This window comes from Thunnus albacares, chromosome 11, assembly GCF_914725855.1.
Source record: "Thunnus albacares chromosome 11, fThuAlb1.1, whole genome shotgun sequence".
NCBI classification, from domain to species: Eukaryota; Metazoa; Chordata; class Actinopteri; order Scombriformes; family Scombridae; genus Thunnus; species Thunnus albacares.
The window spans coordinates 21,044,182-21,068,535 of record NC_058116.1 but is presented as its reverse complement, the minus strand read 5'-3'; the positions used below and the strand labels follow the sequence as shown (position 1 = coordinate 21,068,535).

The 24,354-nt window shown below is 38.9% G+C and overlaps 2 protein-coding genes across 5 annotated transcripts in view; one reads left to right on the top strand and one right to left on the bottom strand.

Annotated features, from left to right (window-relative positions):
- The first annotated feature begins 2,950 nt into the window (after positions 1-2,950).
- serp2 (stress-associated endoplasmic reticulum protein family member 2) lies at positions 2,951-9,176 on the top strand. Its single transcript, XM_044366064.1, has 3 exons — positions 2,951-3,307; positions 7,036-7,108; positions 8,674-9,176. Exons 1-3 carry the CDS (start codon positions 3,224-3,226, stop codon positions 8,712-8,714), a joined length of 198 nt encoding a protein of 65 aa, XP_044221999.1. The 5' UTR covers positions 2,951-3,223; the 3' UTR covers positions 8,715-9,176.
- Positions 9,177-11,361: 2,185 nt separating this feature from the next.
- tsc22d1 (TSC22 domain family, member 1) overlaps positions 11,362-24,354 on the bottom strand; it is a 37,152-nt gene continuing 24,159 nt past the window's right edge. The window contains exons 1-3 of one of the 4 annotated variants that reach the window (XM_044365737.1): positions 20,412-20,753; positions 14,987-15,038; positions 11,362-13,141 (exon numbers count right to left, since the gene is read on the bottom strand). In XM_044365737.1, coding sequence (XP_044221672.1) covers positions 12,872-13,141; positions 14,987-15,038; positions 20,412-20,521 — 432 coding nt within the window. In that variant the 5' untranslated portion in view covers positions 20,522-20,753 and the 3' untranslated portion in view covers positions 11,362-12,871. Of the gene's footprint in view, positions 13,142-14,986; positions 15,039-15,140; positions 15,407-15,440; positions 16,492-20,411; positions 20,754-24,354 lie in introns of those variants that run through there. The other 3 variants (XM_044365736.1, XM_044365738.1, XM_044365735.1) reach the window with 3 other exon arrangements.

Sequence of the window (24,354 nt, the reverse complement as noted above, 5' to 3'; positions counted from 1 at the left end):
TTATATTGCTGAATTGTAGATGTAACGGACGTTCCTGAGCTACAGCAGTCTTATATCTGACTGGATGCACATCCGTTAACTTCTGTGTGATCTGTATTGTGTTCTGTGGCTGCGCTGATTGAATTATGGATCTGAACCACAAACAGCTACTGGTTGTTCTTTTAATGAAGACTAGATGGTGGTTGTGTCCCTGTACAACTCAATAAAAAATAGAAATGTTCTGTAACATACAGTTTGTTCCACACATGCGGGTCATCAATCCAGTTAGCAGATAAACACAAAGAAAACCATGTAGCGCTTTGAAACACATGTCTACTATAAAACTTACAAAATGGCATTTACAAAGTTTATATTTGAATGAAGCATAGCTGCATGTTCACAATCATAAGACTAACATTTATAATTGCATACTGCTACGTCTGCATTGTCTACAAACCAAAATAACCATGACCAAAAATAATACATACCACTTCTCAGTTAGCATAGCGTGGACTGAGAGTGGCATAGCATTGATGTCAAAACTGCGACCTCTTTAAGTGACAGTACAGGTATTAACACTTCAGTTTGAATTGAAAGTACCATCCAGCTACACTCCATTTTGACAGGGCAAAACAACAAAACAGTTTTTCAGTGAAAAAAATAGACAAAAATATAAGCAAATCATTGGACAAATGTGCACAAATTATAACATTTGCAGATATTCAAGGCAAGGCTCCTACAGATTTCTCCCCCTCTAAAACTTCCATAAAAGATCTTCACATCTCCTCAAAGGAGTATTTACCCTTAATCATGAACATAAGTTTTTCAAGAGCAGGTTTGGATACACACACGACACCTGTAAGTAGATCAATTCATTGTTGGTTTGGTTCTGCACAAGAGATCTATTGACAATATGAAAAATACAAAAACTACCATAGTCCAAATCAAAAGGTATTATTGTGTTATCCATTCAACACTCCCACCAGCATGATTCCTGCTGATGAAGCTGCATTTATTATTTTTTTTATATGTTTGTCAATACAAATGATCAGTCAACTGCATGTGGGACATCGTACAGAATCCTTAAAAGCAATGCAACACACTTAATTATGAGTCGGCTGCTTAGACTGTAGTCGGGCCGTCTCTTCTTCTTCTCTCCATTGTTTGACTTCGTGTGTCCCTTCCCAAGCAAACCCTTTGATGCAGTTGCTAGGCAACCTCTGCTCTCTCTCTCTCTCTCTGCCCTCCTTTCTCTCTGAGCAGCCGGCGAGCTCGTCTTGACAGACTGAGTCAATGATGTAAGTCAGCTGTAACTGATTCAGTAACATGTGCATGTTACACTTATGTAAAGCTGGGTTGTCATTTCACCATATTGGGCTGAGGTCAGATTTTATATTGGTCCTTTTTGAATGCTTTTCTTACTATAATACAGCCAGAGACCTATTTGAAATTGATGTTTGAAATAAATCACACTGACCTTAAAAGATCCTGTCAGCAGGCTGTTGGTGTCACCCTGTTTTCATTGAACTGAAAGCTATAGAGCAGGAGTCACTCAGGGTGAAAAGTGCCCCTGACTGTGTGCAGTGTAGTGTGGAACTATTTTACTGGAAATATAGGTTTGAAATAATCCCTTCATTCAAAAAATTGGTCTCATTTAAAAATATTGCAGCAATGTCCTACTTAGAAACTTCTCCATGTGGTGTAAAATGGTGTAAAACATGATGGCAAATACACTCAGTTACCAGTTTATTAGGTTTAACTAGCTCAAAATAAAGCAGACCTAAAAAAAAAAATGTCAAGTTTTTGAGAGGTGTTGATTCAAGTTGGTGCTGAACATTTTAACCTTCATGAAAATGGTATTTATGGGAGCTCTGTTGTATTAGACTGTATTCATTTCAGCTAACCTGATAAACTAGCAACACTGTTGTGTATATTTCAATAATAACTTAGATTGTTTCTGTGTTTGCCTTACAGCATCTAGTATTTCTACTACAATATTTTGATCTCTGGTGTTCTCACTCTCATTTGTTTATGGACATGTCATATATCATCTTCCATATGTCAAGACATACATTATTAAAACAGATCAGAACACCCACACACAAATCACAATGTCCATTCAAATCCATAGCAAATAACAACAGACCAATAAATGAATAAATAAATAAACACAAGGCAGCCAAGGCTCTCAAGTTTGAGACAAAAATAAGCTACAGTAGGCAACATTTTCACAAAGTTCCTGAATAATTCAACAGCACTCCGATCCCAATGCAAATGTCTCTTAAAAAGAAAAGAGAGAGGAACTAGCAGCAACAACAAATAATTAAATAACAGAGTTGAATTATTAGATTGTTCCATGAAATGTAAAGAAAAAACATAAAGTTTTATCTCCTGTTTAAATTTTGGTATCATCACGTCCCCATTTTTCTCTTTTTATTATTATTATTAATAATAATAATAATAATAATAATAAGGAGTTGCTCTTCAGAACATATTGCACACAAGTGTTTGCATAATTCATTTATGTAAAGTATTAGAATGTGAATTATGTACATAGCTTTAGTAAGTTTTTTTTTTATTATACTAATTGAATTCAAATAAATCTGCTTCCTTACATCACAGCCTTGCACCGCTACATACATGCTTCCTACATGTACTAGATGGATGGAATAATAATAAATAAAAATAGAATAGAAACTAGAGATGTAACTATAATTATAATATGCTATATTTACTTGGTAAAACATATAATGATAAGAAAAAGAAGAAGAAGAAGAAGTGAACAGACTTGTCATGCTGTCTTTTTTAATCACTTTTTTTTTTCAAATGAAATCGATTAAAATCCATAATTGATGACAGGAGCGCGCGCCCCGGGCCACGCGAAAGGGGCGCTGTGTGAAGTGCATCAACATTAACCACGTGACTTCCTGTGTCAACCTTCAGAATAAAGGCTTTGACAAACACTTTACATTTAAGTTTCCTCGGAAACACGTCAGAATAATGAAGCAACTATAGATACACCTTTAAAGATACAAACTGCGCTTCCGTCCGTCCTCTCGACCACACACACCGCACCACTAACGTCTCATTGTTGCACTCTGAAAGCGGAATCGCCGTGTTTCCGGTTTGCTTCCGGCGGAGTTGTGCGAGCTTGACGCAGGGGGGGCGCGAGCTGCTGTTGTCAGCCTGCAGCATCAGAAAACAAACAACAGGCGCAGCAGGCTCGTTATAAACGCCGGGAAAGATGGTGGCTAAACAGAGGATCCGCATGGCCAACGAGAAACACAGCAAGAACATCACGCAGAGAGGAAACGTGGCCAAGACGCTGGTGAGCATCCGCTGACAGCATGGCATTAGCCCAGATAGGTGACGTTCAGCATGATGATGATGATGGTGATGGTGTGGTGGTGGTGGTGGTGGTGGTGGTGATGATGATGGTGATGACCGTTCAGTGTGTCCCGGTTATCTCACATGTGTCCCCCCTCCAGGTGTGGTGGGAGATGGAGGATCCAGGTTTAAGCTGAGCTGTTTGAATAAAAAAAATTTTTGATTTATTCAGTCTCGATTCTCTCTGCTCGTTACCGCCCTCCTCACAGTAACTTAACGTTACTTTGTTGGTCAAGGATGGTGACAAAAATAAAAAGTTTTTTTTATTATATTATACACAGAGGTTAAAGTTCCATGTCTGAGTTCAGCCAGAGAGCAGTTTTAAATCCATATGATACTTCATTTAATATATTGTAGACATTTCATCCTGAGTAACTTTTCAAGCTCACAAATCTTTTCTTACTTTAATCCCAGTATACAGACTGGAAGGTCAAATTCTGTACTTAAGCACAATTTTGAGGTACTTCTACTTGTACTTGAGTATTTCCATTTGATGCTACCACATTTCAGAGAGAAATATTGTACTTTCTACTCCATTACGTTTATTTGACAGCTTTAGTTACTTTTCAGATGAAGATTTGACACAATGGATAATATAACAAGCTTTTAAAATACAACACATTGTTAAAGATGAAATCAGTGGTTTCCAACCTTTTTGGCTTTTGACGTCTTATAAAGAGCAGTGTGTAGTCGGGGTCACATTTCAGATGTTTATGAGTTGTTAACAGCTCCACCAAATAGAGATTTTCCCTCTAAACTTCTCACATGGTTTCATTTCAATAAATGTTCAAATGGTCCAATATTTCACCAAAAATCAAAGATTAGAGAAAAAGTCCAAAAACTGAAAACAGATTTGTGTATCAAAACTTTGTTTTTTCTTCTTTCCTCTCCCATTAATCATCTCACAACCCCTCAGATTTATCAGGTGACCCTTCAGAGGGGACCGACCCCTAGGTTGGGAACCACTGGACTAAACTAGCTAACTGTATATAAAGTAGTTCAAACTAGCTCCACCTCCAGCAGCTACAACAGTAACATGCTGCTCACACACTGATGCTTCAGTATTAATAATCTAATGATGTCATATATAATAATATATCATCCAGAGGGAGCAAACCACTACTTTTACTGCAATACTTAAACTACATCAAGCTGCTAATACTTGAGTTCTTTTTCATTCAGGACTTTTAGTTGTAATGGAGTATTTTTACATTGCTGTATTGGTACTTTTACTTGAGTAAAGGATCTGAATACTTCTTCCACCACTGCTGGAAAGTAACTGAAACTGCTGCTGATTAGTGAATCAAATAAACACCAAACTGAAAAGTGAATATAACAGGTATCCAGACATGTTCAGGTGTATATCTGAGGCATAAGACAATATTTGAATTTATTGATTGCAGTTTCATGTGTGAATTAGTCTACAGGCTAGTTATCATCAGGGCTGCCACTAACAATTATTCATTATCGATTAATCTGCGGATTTTCTTCCCGATCAATTGATTAATCTTAAGGTTGATAAAATATGAGAAAGAAGTCAAAAATGCATAAAAGAATGCATAAACTCACATTTTTCCAGAGGCTAAAGCCTTAAAAAACCACCAAATATTAACATTTGAGAAGCAGAAACCACTGAAGTTTTGACATTTTTGCTTAAAAACGACCAAATTGTTGCTTAATGATATCTGTTGATCAGCTAATCAATTAATAGACTAATCGCTGCAGCTCTCGTTGATGTGTGGATATATTTTCTTAGCTTTTCTTAGTTATATTTTCTTAGCTAATTCTGAGAATGCTAAAAGTGGCAGTGCTACATTGATTAATTGATTAGTTGATCAAATTAAGCAGCAACTGTTTTGATAATCATTCATCTAAGTTATTTATCAAGCACAAATACCAAACATTGATTGTATGTAGCTTCTCAAATGTGATGATTTGCTGCTTTTCTCTGTTTTATACCACTACATATATTTGGATTATTGGTTGGTTGGTTCAAATTCCCGTTTTTCTTCAAGGACTGTTTGTCCACGCTGGCTTAAAAGCTTAAAAATTGAGATTGAGAGTTGATTCTTGACTTTAGTTGATAAAACAAATTTACCATGTGGTCCATTTAGCAGCTGTTGAAACTCCTGTTTCAAAGATCAAGAAACTTTCAATCTCAACTTTTAAGACATCATGGACAAGATGTGAAAAATGTGAATTTGAACATCTGCAACCACCGAAACTCCACCTGCAATCAAAAGCTCCAGAACAGTGAATAATTTTCCCATTAAATCTCTCCATTATGAGGAAGAATATGAGCCATCTTCCTTCTGAGTCTTTTATGAATTAATGCACTTTTAAGTTTTTCCACCTCATCCTCTGCTATATTTCATCAGACAGAGTGTTGTTCCTGTAAAGTATATGTATATTTGATTTTTAGTTTCTTTCAAACACTCACATACAACTTTTTTTGCAATGGGCTCAGTCATTAAATGGTAACTACACACTAAATCATTTTTATATGCTGTATACATAATCACACATGTCTACCTTGGCGTAAGATGTTAATACAGCTCAAAATTAGCTTATTTCTGTCTGCTTGGATTTGGTTATACAAATAAAAGTAGTGACCTATAAAATGTCAGAAAACATGGGAATCACTGGTTCCCAAAGCCCGAGGTGACGTCTTCATATGTGGTTTGTTCTCAACTCAAAGTACTCAGTTTACTATCACAGAAGACTAAAGAAACCAGAAAATATTCACATTTAAGTTGGTGGAATCAGAGAATTTGGACTGTTTTCTTTAAAAAAATGACTGAAAACGATCGATCAATTATCAAAATAGTTGGGATTGAGTTGAGATTTATGGCCGTAGAGTAGTGTTTCCTGTCATTTAATTTAGATTAATTCTTGTGCATTAAGTAATGATATTGAACCTAATTTTTCTGGAGACTCTTGAACTCTCTCATGGGCGTTGTACTACAATATGTCACCACAAACAGTACAATCACCATTTTTCTCATGTGGGTTGTGGTGTACAGTAACATTGCACAGCCCTCTTGTCACTAAATGGAGACTAAATAGTAGCTTAAAGGTCTAATATCAAGCTGCTCAAGTTACAGACACTGCTAACGCTTGAAGAAAACAACCTCTCAGCATCAGTGACTGTAACAGTGTCCCTCATCACCAGCAGACAAACATGTTTCCTGTCCAAGCAAATGATGTCATCCTGTGGGACTGATGGGTTCTCCCTAAATCCTAGACTGACGCCTCGTGCTTTACCACTCATCTTTTCCACATGACCCACAGTGTGAAAATCTGCTAACTCTGCACTATTCAGTTTATAATTAGACACCTCTTGTTGTTCTTTAGTGCAACCACAGAGCTGTTATTGTGGACATTTTGATGAGTATCATCGCGTCTCGTTACTTCTGAAGATAACTGGCGGTGGCGGGTTTAGGGAGAAAGAGTGACACAGCAAAAAAACAGCAGCAAAAAACAACCCGAGCAGCCGTGGAAATTGGAAACCTCTTTGTAAAGCTACCCACGCTCAAGCAGTTTTAGCTTTGCTTTGCAGCATCTGTCACTTTTCTATTGCAGCTGTAACGCTAATGTACTCTATGTGTGTGTGTGTATCTGTATGTGTGTGTGTATGTGTGTGTGTGTGTGTATGTTTCTTTCCCATAGCGACCACAAGAGGAGAAGTATCCTGTGGGCCCCTGGCTACTCGCCCTCTTTGTATTTGTTGTGTGTGGATCAGGTACGTTCCTTGTACAGCGATCCCTCGAGAGCCTGTGAGCCGCAGCTCAGGGTGAAGAAAACTTGACCTACACACAGATCACCACACACACACACATTCAGGAGTGAAGCAAAAGTCACATGTAAGAAAAAAAATGGGCAAATTTTCTACTTTTCCAGCTGTTGAGGCTGAATCTCAAAGCTCATTAATAATAAGTAGTCAGTTTTTTTTGAGTACATTATAAAAGTGCACACATGCATATTGTGATAGTTTCAAAACTTTCCACACTTTATAATAATATAGCTACAACAGCAAAATCCTAATTTAAAGGACATAAAACAGAATAAAATACTGTATATTAAATGTAAAGAGAATTTCAACCTTGTGATGAACTCTTTGACCTTGATGTCAACTCTTCAGTGCATCCACATCCAACAATTAGTTGCAAAATATGCATCAAATCTTCTTTGTTAAAGTTCATAATTTGGGGAAAAACGCTTATTCGCTTTCTGTCAGACAATTACATGAAAAGATCAACACCATTCTTATGTCTGTCTGTCTTCAGTTTACTGCTTATGCTAAGCTAGGCTTATTGTAGCATATAGACTGGAAACTGCTAGCCTGGTTATGCCAAAGGTAACGAAATGTGTCTATTAACTCTTCTAAATTCCCCAAATGAACCCATTATATCTTTGATCTATAAAAAAAAAAAAAAACGGAAGTGTAAAAATGACAATTTTGCATTTTATGGGGGCTACGTGACAGACTGATTCTCGGTGGTGAGCAGTAACTTCCTGGAGTCTCCACTGGTTGCCTGGCAACTGCTCAGAGCCAAAAAATAGTCCAATACATAAACCCCCCATAAAAAATTGTTGCTTTACACTTTGGAGAACAAGATATAATGTGTTAACAATCTAGTTTCCCCCCATTTTAGTCTTTGTGCTAAGTATGATCTTCTAATCTAACTCTCCATGAGAAAGCGAACAAGCGTATTTCCCAAACTAACTTACTTTAAAGGACCAGTGTGTGGGATTTAGTGGCGTATAGCAGTGAGGTTGCAGATTGCAACCAAATGAATACACCTTTCCTTCCAAGCATGTAGGAGAACCTACGGTGGATGCGATACTCAAGAAAAACGCAAAAAGCACTCTAGAGCCAGTGTTTGGTTTGTTCAAGCTGGGCTACTGTAGAAACATGGTGGTGCAACATGGCGGGCTCTGTGGAAGAGGACCCACTCCCTAAGTAGATATAAAGGGCTCATTCCAAGGTAACGAAAACACAACAATTCTTATTTTCAGGTGATTATACACTAATTAAAACATACTTATAAATATTATATTCCATGTCTGCGGAGTCTGTTCTGCTAGATGCCACTAAATTCTACACACTGCACCTTTAAACATCATTAAACTCTATGTTCCTCAGTTGTCATCACTCTGTTTCACACCACAATGAGAATATTTACTGTATGTTGTGTTTTGACAGCTTTGTTTCTGTATTTTTGCTGTGAAATTGGTCGTTTATGAAAAGCAAACAAACATGAAACAAGCCAGCATGGTTTGACATGTCGGTCTGTGTCCTCTCAGCTATATTTCAGATCATTCAGAGCATCCGTATGGGGATGTGATCCAGAAGGAGCCTCTAGGCTCCCGTTCCCCTCCTCATGCCCTCACTGAGCCTGGCTAACCCGCGCCTGCACACACCCCCCGACCCCCTCCAGAGGCCCAGAGACTGACACCGAAGCTTCGGATCCAGCAGACCTCGGAGACAGAAGCTTCCCCCCGACCTCTGCCTCCAGCGACCCCTCGATCAGCGTTTACATGTGTTGCAGTCTGTGGTGCTGACAGCTTTTCTATGGACAGTCTAAAACCACGCCGGCTGGAGAACGTGTGTGTGTGTGTGTGTCTCATCACTCACTTGGCTCATACCTCTGTGTGTGTGTGTGTGAGTGTGTGTACGTGTGTGTGAGACTGTTAACGTGAGAGTGTGCGGCCAGTGAAGTCTGCTGACAATGTGCCATACTGTATCTGCCTGTGTTCGTCTGCGTCGTGTGAGAAGAATCTTTTTTCAAATAAATGTCGAGCATTTAGGAAGCGCCCGGGTTTTGTAGACTCTGTGTTGATCTCACACACACACACACACTCTGTGCTGTTTTGATTGATGCTGTTAAAAATAGTACATATACTGTGAAAACAATCAAAACAGAGTTGTGACTGGACTCCAAAAACACATGATGGGCAGATGTCTGTCATATGTATGTTAACATGTACAGAAAGTGTCTGCAGGATAAAACAAATCAGTTCCACTTTGTGTCTCATGTTTAGTCGGGATGAAGCTGCAGAAATATCAAGACATTATTTCAAGGCCTCGACAGCTTGAATGGCACAAAAAATTGATTCCTTACAAGTATCAGTTCATTGATTAAGCTCCTGCAGAGTTTAACACTAAATGAACTGATCATATGTTGTTTGATCCTTTCAAATATGTTAATATCAACCTGTGAGAAACTGAGCATCCACCTTGCAGAAAAACAAACTGGAACTCTCCCACTTTGCACAATGTAACACACCAGAGAAATTACTTTAAACACCACCTGATGAACGTGCATTGAGAATTATAATCTATTAACTGTAGTTTGCATCCAGGGTCTCTTACAAACCTCCTGTAACGCTGATGACTTAAGCTTATTAAGATTAGACCATTCATTGGTTTACACCTTTGATGTGGAGGTTTCCCTCAAACCAAGTCCAGTACTGTGTGGGATTATTGAACTAAACCATATTAAGAAAAACAAACTGTAAAAATCAGTTTCACCCTCTTTAAGGTGTAACTCAGCCACCAGAAACAAGTCCACTTTAGTCTGGGAGACCACGACTGAAATACTGATTTGTGTTTTTACATTGTAAATCTTTATTTCACAGATCCATTGTTTCCTGATCATTTCTCTTAAGTTTCCCGGAAAGAACAATGTGTTTTGGTGCTAAATATAGAGAAAATAGAAACAAACTAATGTGCTGTTACTGTAGTTAACTCAAAGGTTTAGTTTTAAAAGCAGTTGATGTCCAGGGGAATTTCCTTGAAAGCCAATTTAATATTTATTCATCAATCATTTACTACTGGAAACTTTACTCTTCACATACTATTTTGAATTGTGTGCTTACCTGTAGACAAATTACTGCACATTTTTACACATTGAAAGTGTAATAACTGAACATTCTTCATATTTTACTTGTAATTGGTGCCAAAATACACATTTCTGTCTGGAAACCTTCCCAGGAAATTATTAGGAATTCAAGAAACTGTAAAATAAAGCCTCACCAATCTCTTTCTGTCTGGTTCAACAGGGAGGTCATGCAGTTCACACTGTTAATGTTCACACCAAACCTAACTGTTAACAGTAATTATCTGCTTTGGCCTCCATGTTTATCATCAGGCTGCCCACCTACTATCAGTACAGTAACTATCTACAACTACACTCAGCGAGCACTTTATTAGGAACACCTGTGTAATCTAATGCAATCAAACACACCCAGTCTACCATAAATTCTATTTTTACATAGCTTTCGGTTTTTGCTGACGTTGTTATAAAGGTTATTATTCTACTTTATGTTTATTGTTGAAGTCGTAGTGGGTGGTGGTGGTGTGCATTATATTGAAAGGTGTTCCTAATATTTTAAAAATCCACAAGCCTTCTGTGCAAAAATGTATTTAAAAGTTTATCTTGAAGCTAATATGAAGCTTCAGTTGTCCAAATCAAGTAGATATCTTTCTACTTCCACTGCAGCTCAACAGGGAAACACTGTCCGAGGAAACACAAAAAGGGGAATTTTATGCTAAAAATACTGTAAATGTGGCAGATATCCATTTGATGTGAATAACTCAGATTGTTGAAGCTTCATATAAGCTTCAGATCAACTTTTAAATGCATATTTGCACTAAATGACTGTGTGGACACACCGTGGATTTTGGTTCCCATCACTTACATTGAAAGCACATTTGAAGAGGATCTTTTAATAGCCAGTATGAACAGGAGGAATGATTAAAGTGAGGAAAACCTCTTTCAGGGTTCATAAGACACACTGTGAACATGTCCTTTAACTGCTAACAAAGCAGATCAACATAGCAGACAATCATTAACCTTGATTCAATATCGCCCTGAGCAACATGACTCCCTAAGTCACGGGACTCTCGGTGTACATTCGCGTGGTCGCACCCGCTGGACTGAGCTCACCAGCCAATCAGGAAGGATGAGAAGGACAACAATAGTCACCAGGTAAGTTATTCTTCCTTAAGCATGTTTATTGAAAGTTGTGAAGTGCGGCTGTCAAGTGCAATTTTGTGGTATGTATGTTACAATTTCTCATCCGGTCTTTGCGGAAAACATGCACAGAACATGAGCATACAACTGATACACAGAATGTAAAAGAAAAAACATCTCCAGAGTTTGTTTGTATTTGTATTGTTTTTTGTTGTTTTGTTTTTTTTTTTCTTAAAGGTTGAAGATATTGTTCATCCAGAAGTACTTCACTGTCAAAAATTTAAAAAAAAAAAATCGTAAAAGGTGCAATACGTCAGGAAAAAAAAAAAAAAAAAAGGAGCCAAGTGAAAATGGTTTTACAGTAAGAGTTATTGTAGCAGTAGGGGATATGGACAACATTGTTGGCTGTGTGTTGTCACTTAAATAACCTAAACTCCCATCGATCCACAATCCTGAAAATACAGCATTAAAAATAGACGACACAGACTGAGCAAGACCAGCACGTTCCTCGCTTCCCCACTTCAATCTGTGTGACCTAGATAGCATCTGTTGTTTTTCTTCTCTCCTCCTCACTATTTTACATGTTACTTACACTATACAGAAATATACATCATCTTCTGTCCAAACTTTTTAGGAAAAAAAAAAAAAAAAAAAAAAAAATGCAGCTTAGCCCAAATGTCTCTCAACCCTGTCAAATAAGGTTTAAATTACATGCCACTGCAGGGCTGAGAAAACAGCAACGATGAGCTTTTGTCACGGGCAAAAATGAGGAGCTTGAAAGTGAAATACTGAAAATATAATATTATCATTTCCATAAGAAACCACGTTTTGTTCATCCCACCAACCCACAGTTGAAGTAACGTCATCAATGCTGCCAAGTGTTGTTCAAAATACCCTTCCCCTGACTCCCCCCCCACCCCACCCCATTCCAGATGGGGACTTTGTCATGATAATAATTGCTCACATTCTTCATTTGTCACTCTGAGAAGGCGTTTTTTCTCGCTTTCTCTCTCTCTCTCTCTCAAATCTCTCTGCCTGTAACTTTAGCCTTGAGAGAGAACCGCGTTTATTTACATTACATCATTCAGCAAAAAATGGTAACAACCAACACAGTCCTCCACCTCCTACTCTTCCTTCGCCATCATCAGTAAAATCGACATCACTTAAAATCCAGACACAGGCACAGTGATTTTTTTTTTAATCTATAATTAAGTATATTATCGCCACTGATAAGCTTGTTTTGTTCCTTCTTAATAAGACATTCTAGTTGATATGTCCAAGGGTTATTTGGCAAATGTTCGATGATTCCTCCTCCTCTGAAACCAACCCCCCGTAGAGCGTCTCAAGATTGTCACCCTCCACTGCCCCACTCGTCCCGCTAGCTGCATCCTTCTGAGAGATAAATATGTGCAAATTCTTGTCTTAACAGCGAAACCTCCTGCTGTAGAAGGCAAGGTTTAGCTCTGCTGCCGTAGCAGAGCTCAAAAACAGTCAAGTCAGTCAAGTTTGTGTTTGCGCAGACTGGGCTACGCCGAGGGGCCAGAGCTGTGCGAGGCGGGCTGGGCGAGGGTGGCGGTGCTTGGGGGCCCTGGAGCGGCAGATGTAGGGGCGGCGGGCGGGGAGCCGGTCTGGACCTGGGCCTGGAACTGGGCCATCTGCTCTGGGCTGGCCAGTGTCTTCAGCAGGGTGTTCTCCTGCTCCAGCTGGGAGTTACGCTCGATCAGCTCCTTGATCTGCTCCTTCAGGACCTCCACCTCCTCGCGCACGGCATACATCAGGTGACTCTTCACCAGGTCCTGAGACAGACAGAGATCACGGTTTAGGACTAGAATCCATCAAATAAACATCAACCTGAGTTTCCCTGCCCCAGATTTACTGAGCAACAGACCAAGAAATGCTACGAAATGTCCTGAACTGTACATCAAGTGACCCCATAACCCAAAAGATTGTTTGCTCTTTAACAAAGTCCAAGCAAATGTTAATTAAGCTTGGTATTCGGAGCTTTTATTTTCCCACAGAAAAAGAATAATGACAATATAAACAGTTTGTCATTGAAGCAGAAACTAGTCATCATGTCATACAGCAGGGAAAATGGGATTTAAAAGAATACAGACAATTTTGTTTACAGGGTATCTGCAGGGTTCAAAAAGACCTATTAAATATCTCATCAAATTCAATTTAATATCATAATACCAGGCAAAAAATACTACAGTATGATGTAAAACCAGTGGGGACGATATGGCCTAGAATTATTTATCATTATATATTATTTTTTCAGTGCTTCCCAGCAGTATATAAGAATAATTTCTCGTGATATAATTAATTTAATTAATGCAACCTGGACCTGAATAAGAAGTATACAATAGATGGATGGATTTATCAATTAAAAATGATTAATTCAGTTAAGTTATTGTTAAAATTGACACTTGATAAGCTTTCAAACAACTTCAACTAGCAGTAGTGAAAGTGTGTGCCACAGGTCTGACGGTGCTGACTGATACAGCACAAAAAAAGATTAAACAGCTTCCTGCACGCACAATCTACTGTCAAAACAATCCCACTTTTAGTTTATAATGTGTATAATGCCTGCAATCAGATACAAAAAGATTTCATAACTAACATCCCTGCCCACAGCAGGAGGGAGAAAATATTAAAGACTTTTGTAAGTGAAATTCAAGACTTTTTAACACCCTCTAAGGTCTGCATTATGTTTTTGGAGACCTGCAGATACCCTGATTTATTATATGAATGATGCTAGCATCTATATTGGTATCACTCTGAATGAGGTGCGAAACAAAAACCTGCAATCTGGATATACTAAAAATAAAAAAGAACTATAAATATATACAAAGTGATTGTAAACCAAAGATATTACATACTGAACACACATATTGAGTGACAAAAGTGAAACAGATCTTTAAAAGTGAGGCTGATAGTATCAAATCAAATTTATTGATAATGCAATAATCAGATATAAAAAGCAGAAAACGAAGGTATATTCCCAGGGTGCTACGTCATTAATCCTGCCCACATTAAAGTGCCAGCCAATCAGAGGCCGAGATATTTATAACAAGCCGTGAGAGCCTTCCAGTTTGCCTAGCAACAGCGCTGACAACAGCGACAACTGAACTCAAACTGAAAATGAAACTCGTCTGGTTTTCTGTGGGAAAATAAAAGCTCCGAATACCGAAAGCAAGTTGAATACGACCAATAATCTGACATTTATTATTTTATGTTTTTAAATTTATCGTTTCATGTTTAAGAAAATAGGCATAAACGACACTGAAAACGTTCATGTTGTTGTCTCAAGCTGCCTACAGAGTAGTAACGGTTATTCTGTGAAAGACGCTGACGTTAGAATTGCTTTAGCATATTCGGTGCTATTTAATGCTTTAGTACATGTGTATGATTCATTTAAACCACGGTAACACAAAAGCAACTTCCATTTTGTTCCGAGTGATTTAACGTTAAATGAATACAAGTCTGTTGTTCAAGTGCCGCAAGAAGATCAACAAAGAGCAATGTTAACGGATAATGCAATAAACCAACTGCCTCATAGCAAAAAGGTCACCAAGGTTACACGTACGTTTCCTGTAATCCTCATCAAAGCCACTGATATTTTTTTGTTGTAAAAAACTCACCATTGCTTGTTCAATCTTGTTGTCTATGGCCACAACGCTGGCTCCTGACGAACTGCAAAAGAGAAAGAAAAAGAGAAAATTAATAAAACATGTTCGAAACCAATCTCTGCTTATAATAAATAAATAAATGAATAAATGAATAAATGAGACACACAGCCAGCCAGAGCACCGCGGAGAAGCAGCCTTTCTCTCTTTATAGAAATGTGGGTTGTTACAGGGAAGCTTCTGGAAATTTCTATAAAAATCAACGGCCTGTTTTCATTGTGAAACCATTGCTCATGCCTTTTTTTTTTTCCTGGAAAGCGTTTTATTGCAGTGCTGCCTCTGAAGCATCCATCGACTGAGCACCACCATTACATTACTGGGTGCAGGTGAAGGCAGCTGAGCCCTGAATACACGTTTAAAATAGGACAGTACATTCACCTGTGACTATATGTAAAAAGACATTATTTACCTATTGTCAAGCTTTACGTGCGAGCTTTCTGCGCTCAACAACGACGACAGAAAGGATATGGAGAAATTTCTCAGCTGGCAGACGCCTAGATCCATAGCCACGGTGTAGCACGGCGTATTCATGCTGTTCATGTTTTTACAGTCCGTTTAGCAAACAGCCCCGTGTCCCGACTGAGTAGACCAGCTCCGCCAGACACATCCAACAAGCTCTGTTTCGGTATTTTTTGTTGTCCGTTAACGTTCGTGCACCGGCAGCAGCGGCACAAATACAATCCAAGGTCAGCTCATCTCGTCTCTACACAGTGGGAAAAAAAAGATCTGCAGCTCGGGGACAAACCGGCATAATTTATCCAGTGACACGCCGAGGGACTGCCTCCTGATTGGTCGAGACGGAAGCTATTTGCATAATTTATGTAGGAACGCCCCCACCTGCCGCTCAGCTGACACGATTTTACCATAAAATATTCCAAGAGCGGAAAGGAGGTGGATGAAACCGGGGAAAACCGGATGGGAAAGGAAGAAGAAAGAGCTGCAAATGCTGAAAAACAGGGCAGGGGAAGGGCAAAGATTTAGGACTGTTGAATTACAGCGACAGTGTACATTAATCAGCTCCTGTTTGAATGTGATGTGTCAGCTGCCAGTGCTGCTTTTGGGCTTTATATTCACGGGAATTTACTCTGCCTCCTTCACCTCACAGACATGATCTTGTTTTTATCTCTTTAAGAAGAAAGCAAAGCGTTTGTCGCCCCAGAGGACTTGCGGGGAATCCCTCTGTTAATATCTAATGCGTTATTACTCACGGTCTTGTTACCCAGAAGTGAATATAAGCGGTTTTGGTGGCAAATAAGTCATTTTATGCTCAATTTTTATGGGTGTCAGAATGTGTATAATTGCGTTTTTGCAGCATTTTCGCATACTAACGCTAATTGTCCCCTTTTGAGAAAAATAAAGTCCTGAGGCATAATATTACCCAAACACAGTATCCAATAAATCATTCCAGGATGCATCTCTGACCACAAAGAAAGACAAATGTTCTATCTTTACTATCAATAGTGACAGCATTTATCATGAGGATAGATAACAGTCATTTTCCGATCAGATAGAAACATGCCATTCATTTATGGGCAGGTGATAAATCAATTTTGGACATCTATGAGTTATCCATCATGGATGTGGTCCATCATGCATATATATGTACATATTGCCCTCATGTGGCCTTGTAGAGTACTGCAGAACATAGTGGCTGAGACACTGTATTGTCAGGGAGCCCAGAAACTCTAAAGGATAGGTTCATAATGATTCAAATCTTAGTTAAAACAATATTCAGGCTCCTAAGTGAACACTGACACGTTTTTTTTCTTGCTGTAATCATTCCTCCTGTTAAAACTGGCCATTAAGAGATCCCTTCATAATGCACTTTCAATGTAAGTGATAGGGGACAAAATCCACAGCCCTCAAAGTTTATTTGAAGCCAGTATTAGGCTTGTCCACATTAGTCAAATCAAGCCAAGTTACTGCCTTCTTATTGCCAAATTCCCTCTTTTCGTTATGATCCTTCCACTGCAGCTGAAAAAAAAAAACACTGTCTGTCAAGACACAAAAAGGATTTTTTTTTTACCTAAAAGACTGTATATGAGGAAGATTTTTATTTGACTAACTCAGACTGCTGAAGCCTCATATTGTCTTAAATACATAAATACCTTTTTGCTCAAAACAAGGACTGTGGATTTTATCTCACATCAATTACACTGTAAATAATTCATGAAGGGATCTTCTAATGACCAGTACGAACAGGAGGAATTATTACAGAATGAAAAACCTGTTTCAGTGTTCATTTGGGCTCCTGACTGTTGTTTTAAGACACACTTGAAAAAATTTGAACCTATCCTTTAAACAATTATTAGATCAAATAATTGACATATGAAACTAGATGGCTGTCAACTGTGAAGCTAGAAACTGGAACTCTAAATGCAAAGGGTGACACCTTGAAAAACTTGCACAGTAGATTATTACAAGCCTAAATCCTCAGAATATACTAAAAAGATGTTTTCTCAACCCAACTGGTTTAACCTCTGTAAAATTCAATAAATAGTGGGGAGGTTTTGTCAGTATGGTCTCATTTGTTACCATGAATTTTTTCCATGAACTTTTCATATTCATTTTTGAAAGAATGATACAAAGGCTCTGCACCATCTTAATCTACAATACAATCATCCTGTTACTATTCTTAAGCAGTGTTCCTCTCATGCCTCGGCCTGTCACTGATTTGATTAAAACTTTTCACCAAGTCCTTATGAGATTTAAAACACACGAGAATCAAGTTTGCAAGATAGTATAAGACATTCAGTTGACAAGGGAGATCAAAGAGGTCAACCTGACGACATTACCACACACTCAAAAATGCCTTTACAACACTTGACAAGGGGAGTATCTTTGTGCTGAACAATCATGCAGACACACCTAAAAACAACTCCTCTACTCAGAAATTCACCCCTTTAAACGACACACACAACTCCTACACACTCTGAAAGGCCGCTCTCACACATTCCACATACACCCACAACCCTAAAAATCATGTGTACACACACTCCACATTCCTGCCTCACATCACACCCACACACACACACACACACACACACACACACACACTATACAGTCTTCTGCATTCAAGAAACAAAATTAGTAATTCGGCTTTCTGTTTCTTTTCTCCCATATTTATCAATGAAAAGAAGGTCCGCCAAGTTCAAGATCTAGTAAAGCTTTCATGTATTGACCACAAGCCAATGGTTACACTCCTAACTTAAAATAAGAGCAGGTGTGGCATCAAACAAACATGAAGACAAAGTCAAAGGTATGGTAAGGTCCACATAAGACACTCTGACTCATCCAAGACCAGTGCTTTAGTCCATGTTAAAATACACTCTAGCACTAGATACCCAGTACTACCGACTGGTAGCTGTTGTATTAAGGGCCTGAATAACAAGTAGCGACCTGAGAGAGATCAAACTTTCATTAATATGTCTTACGCTTATTGGCGCTAGTTTGGAAAAATATAATAAAAAGGTGTTAAACTAAAACGTTGTAGACATATACATGGTGTTAAACAATGTTACAGATCCTAAAAAATACATTTAATTTCCACATTGTACCATTTCTTTTCACTAAATGCTGTATTTAGTAGTGAGAGAGGAGAGTAGGTGAGGGGGCAGATATGTCACTAATATCAGGAGTAAAAGGTAAAGTACCGTCAAACTGATTCAAAAGTCAGTGCCTCCCTCTGAACTAGCGGCTAAGGCTAATTTGGGTATCTGCATAGTCAGATTGCACTACACCTGAGTCTTAGCTGATTAAGCGCCGGTACCATGAACAGAGCTCAAACATAGCACCCGAATACATTTACTGATGTCAGTTTCTGCTTATTTCCGATCCCAGTCAAACACTTAAGCACTCAACAAGAGGCCGACCTGCTTAATAAGACGCTCTAAGCCACGATTATCTTTTCCGGTCTCTTCTTTGAATGGAAAAGGGTTTAGCCAATTATCCAGACCCAAATAGCCTGTACAACTTACAGCTCTTGAGGAATAAAACCTGCATCTAATGCGGTCACACTCAAACACAAGCAAACAGAGGTTTGATTGGGGCTATATCTTGGTTACGGTGGCAGCTAGCCAAGAGAGAAAAATGTTCCAAGAAAAAACACTTTGATGAGTCACTGATCAAGGACAAGATTTTCATTATTTCAGGAACAAATCTAGAGTTTAAATGCTACACAACACAGGAAAACAACTGGGTCTATGTTTGTTTGTTGAGATTAGTAGGATTTATTTTCTACCAGTGGAGTTTACCAGTGACAGCATTCCTGTGATGTTTTGTGGGGATGCTAACATCACAAAAAAAAAGCTGTTTTCTAAGTACATGTACTTGATTTATTAGCAAACACTTGAGTGTTTAACTGTAATAATTGCAGACTGTGTTATATGTGGGTCAGCCAACTGACAGCCTTGCTGTTTTGCTGGATAACAGCTACAGCCCAGTGACCTACTGATGCAACTTACGAGAAGTGACTCAAAATGCAAAACAGCCCACACAGTTTGCAGCCCAAAGCTTGAAGTCCTCTTACAGAGGCCTGCTTGAACAGAAATTCAACACTAATTAGTAGTTTGGGGCATTTTAAATACAAACGAGTAACGACCTGTTTCCAAAAACAATATTCATCTGTACAATCTGTACAAAATGTATTAATTTCCAAACATATACATCCATTTCTTACTACATATAATCAAGAGTTATCTTTAAATCAAACAAGCTTACATGCATGAAGGGGTCAAATATTACAACACCATAACTAAGGTCTCAAAAATGACCAGAGTTGAATCAACATCTCTGATAGTGACAACAAAAACAAGCATTTCACAAAGAACAACAAACAAACTGGTACCAGTAAACCCCTTACAAGAAAGGTAAACACTACCTAAATCATGAGTGCTGTAGAAATCAGTTTGAAAACAATAATAAAAGGAGAGCAAGTCTTGTGTACTTTATGTGTCACTATACTGTTGCAGAGCAGAGGGTGACTTCATGTGAGACCAGATTGACTAACATGACGGCAACAGAGCTGCTACAAATTAGCCAAATATGTCAAGAAAATAAACATGCTGTGGGTTTAATTACTCACGGTGCCATGGAGGTGACAGATATGTATAGTATATATGTGCCACTTACTGTTATAACACCTGAATATACCTCCCAACTTATCAACTATAGACATTAAAAAAACAAATCCTGAAGAGTTCTTAGTACAGTGCCTGTTTAAGTTGTTAACACAACCCCTGAAGCCGTGAATGACTGAATAGGAAGTTCAGAGAGGGAGACAATACAGCCATACAGCCTTTTGTGTGCAGCTACAGTAGTGATTGGCCCAGGCAGTGCTACGGTGAACTGACTCCCTGGGGATTCCCTGTCTTTATTTTACCTTTTGAGATGCTGCTCCAGCTCCCAGAACAAAAGCTTCATTGCCATCTCGTCATGGCCCTGTACTCGTACTCCGCGTACTCTCATGGAGCCGTCCGTCAGGAGGAACATAAATACTCCAAAGTGACAGAGCAGTGTGTCCCGAGCTTCTTTTGTTTAGTGTAACTAACACCCCTCGTTCCTTATAAAAATCAGGTGGAGAGATCTGAGTCGGCCCCCTATAGATGCATTAGTGAGAGCACCTGCACGGGGAATCAAAGGTAGCATAGCAGGTTGGGATGACTGTGTATGTGTGTGCTCATTTTTCCTCTGTCATCCATTTGTGTTTGAATGGCTGACTAGTGAGTGAATGACTGAGTAGGGACGGTAGCTGGGCGGGTGGTGACGTGTGATCATGTGACACTAGGAGTTACATAAACCATCAACAGAGATTAGCATGTGGCCCAGTGATTTCCCTGCTCCTACACCACAAGCCCTCTATAGCCAGAGACTGGATTATACAATAGAACTTTTAGCCTCAACTCTTCAACATCCCTTTATTTTTTACTGGGCAACACACAAATATGTGTCTCTTTAGAATAATCTAGTTTGATAAGTACTTCTGCCTCACATAAGTGAGGTGACAGGGATGATGTAGATGTCCGCACACACTGTCCCAAAGTCACAGATGACAGAGATTACCAGTAACATATTTTTCTGGTTACACAAATGGTTGTCAGGATCACTGAAGTGGTCAAAGCTGTCAAGGGTTTTTGGTCTTTTCATAAAAAAAGTGCAAAAGCAGCTCTGACACTTCCACTTGTCGCTTTAGTGGGCAGTTTCCAACTGAATCAAGATTTTTTTCGTCCACCCTGTAGGTTTGTATGCCAGCCCTCTGCGTGATAGTCAGGAGACCCTGTGCATCAGGGTCTTATCTTGTCATTTCTCATTGAAAGGCTGCCTCAAGATGGCTTAGAGCCTCGGCGGACAGAAAACACAACATACACTCACAGAGCCTCCGGCGGCTTAGAGACGGCCGGCCAAGAAACAACAGGTATACGGGTGAGCACAATGCAGGGGATTTGACTTGTCCTAACAGACTTGGTGTGCTGGGGTGAATTAGTGTCACATGACTTCTCAGTGGGCCATAAAAGTCCTACAGCTGGGCAATCTTTCTCAGTGTAACAGACTTCAAACACCTTGAAAATTTTGCTTTTTATCCAGAAAAAAAAAAGAAAAAGAAAAAGGGAAAAGGCTTGATATTCCCCATGTGATGTTCTGTAGACTGAACACTGCCAGTGAATGGACATAACTGCCTCTTGGAGTTGGGCTCATGTCATAATGCCTCTGTTGTGAAAGTGAAATTCAGCCTTTCATGAGCAGCTGACATCACTTTCATCAATTTATCTTGACATTACTTTGTGTTTGTTTTTTTAATTGGTGCAAAGTCCATTAACACAACAACAACAACAGTGGTAGAGACATAAAGTGAGAAAACACAACAAGAGCTGACAAATCCTTAAATAAAAACAAAAACAAAACAATTACAATAATACAAAAATCACCGGATATATTAATAGTAGTAACAACAATTATTATAATAACGCCCGCCAGTTACTGTAGGACATGTGTGTATTTGTGTGTGTGTGTGTGTGTGTGTGTGTATATGAGGATGTGAATCTACGACCGAAAGAAAAAAAACAGAAGCAAGAAGTAAGATTAAGGAATTAAATTATTAAATTGATTGAAAAAGGGGAAATAAGAAGGAAGTCAATGAGTAAATAAATTTAAAAAAGCAAAATAACAAACACCAAATAAGTATTATAGCAGCCCTGGACACCATCATTGGGATTGGAGGGCTACTAGGGCTACACATTATTATGTATGGTGTCCAAAGTTAGTCTAGTGCTATAAGTCATTAGGACAATATGATATCGGCATTTCTGATCTGTGCAATGCAGTCTAAGGCTTCCTCCTCAGTTATAAAAAGGTATCAGAATAGAAGAAGAAGCCGTTCATGAACTACAGTCACTGCTGTTGCCTCTGGCAGGGGCTAATATAAATCTAGGGTTCATCCATTTTTGTTTTGATGTGTGTTTGAATAAAATAAAAAGATAATTTCAAGTCAGATGAATAGCTGTTGGCAGGTGTGACGCTATCCCCAATGTGAGTGAATTATTTACTAAATACTTGCAAATAACTTCATACTCTGATTACTTTTATCTACGTGACCTAAATATTGGCTGGCAGAACAGTTCATGTTGATGTCCGAGTGAAGGAATGAACTGTCGAGCACTTAAGTGAACAAAAACACTACTTATTGCGCTATCATTGGTCTTTGCTTCTGGAAATATTGGACTTCTTCCAAACTATTAGTGAAGTCAATTTCTAAATAAAGCCGAGGTGAGAAACAGGTCGTGCAGCATCAAAAAGCTGCAGCAGCACGCTTTAAATTAAATTTGCAACATCAACAACTTAGTTTTGTTGTTGAAGGAGTTCAGGGGGTTTCAACAGGCGTCAGCTAAAAACACTCACCACCACCTTCTTCTTCTACTACTACTACTACTACCTCCTGGTTCAGCACATATCTGACCACCAGCCTCCAGTGATTCTCAGCTTTTGAGACTTTAATCTTGTAGCAAAGACTGAGCTCTTAAGATGAAGTCTGGCTTTGCAAGACTACAAACACTCAACAATAGTATTTATGCTACGTGAATGCATGAGGTAATGTATGCATCAATTAGCAGGCCCATCTAGTGGTACATGTAATGTATTAAATGAAAGCCTACTTTGTACTAAAAGTCATACATTTAATCCACTTTTGCAAGTATCGCCAAATTATGAAATCGCACAAAGTAAAGCCAAACAGCCCGGATAAAAAGTCTGTTAAGTTAAGAAGCCAAAAGCATGACATGAAGGTTTCTTACCTAAATACTGCAATATAATGGCTTGTTCTATAGCACTACCCAGTCTTTTTCATTTTGATTATGATACGAGAAGTACTATGTATGTCTATATTTTTTTGTTTCTGGTTTAATTCCTGTGTTTTGCTGCAAACTGTCTCTTTCTCACAGGAAGACGAATTGCTGTCACATCTGCTGTGTTTCTGCGGAAATGCAATCTCTAAAGTTAATAAAAGAGGCCTGGCATGTCCCAGCGATGAAAAAAGAGGCCTATTGAATTGTTGAATTGTAAAGGCTTTTGGCTGAGCTGTAGTTTGATAGTGTAGAGTGCACACAGACTTTACCAGTAAGCCCTGGCAGTGGTTTTCCATAGTCACACCCTGACTATGGAGAATGACAGAGAGCTACTGAGTGAGTCAGTCAGAGAGGCAGGGAGGAATGATGAGTGGCCACTTTGGCCTCTAAGAGAGAGAGGTGCTATTGGAGCATTTGGGCTGACAGCAGCAAGTCCTTAGTCCTCGCTCTGTACTCAGCTCATGCACACTGGGGGAGAGCCAGAGGGAGAGAAGGAGGGAGAGAGTCAGCCAGAGACACAGAGCTGGAAAGGTCTAGATCCACCGCTTCAGCATTCACGCTGTCTCAAAACGTCACAGGCGGAGGGAGAGCAAAGACTAATAAATGTTTAGAAGGTGGTTGGACTGATGAGGATTTCTTGTTTTTTTTTTTTCAACTATGTTCAGACAGCAAGCAAATTAAAATTCTTAAATCTGACGTTCAGATCAATCTGTCCAAGCACGACTATTTGAAGCTCATCAGGTCAAATTCATGTTTTTCTGCTCTTAAAAAAGTGCAGAAATGTTCAAATGTATTGATTTGTACAATGACTGGTAGTGCATTTTTACAATACTCTGCTGGCAACATGAGCACACCACAAACAGTACTACATCAAAACGCATTAAAAAAAAAAAAATCACACTTTGTAAATTGACTTAATATGAACGAGCACCTGCAACTGTCCTCGAACGTCCTTACAATGACTCAAGAGTTAAGAGATGACACAAT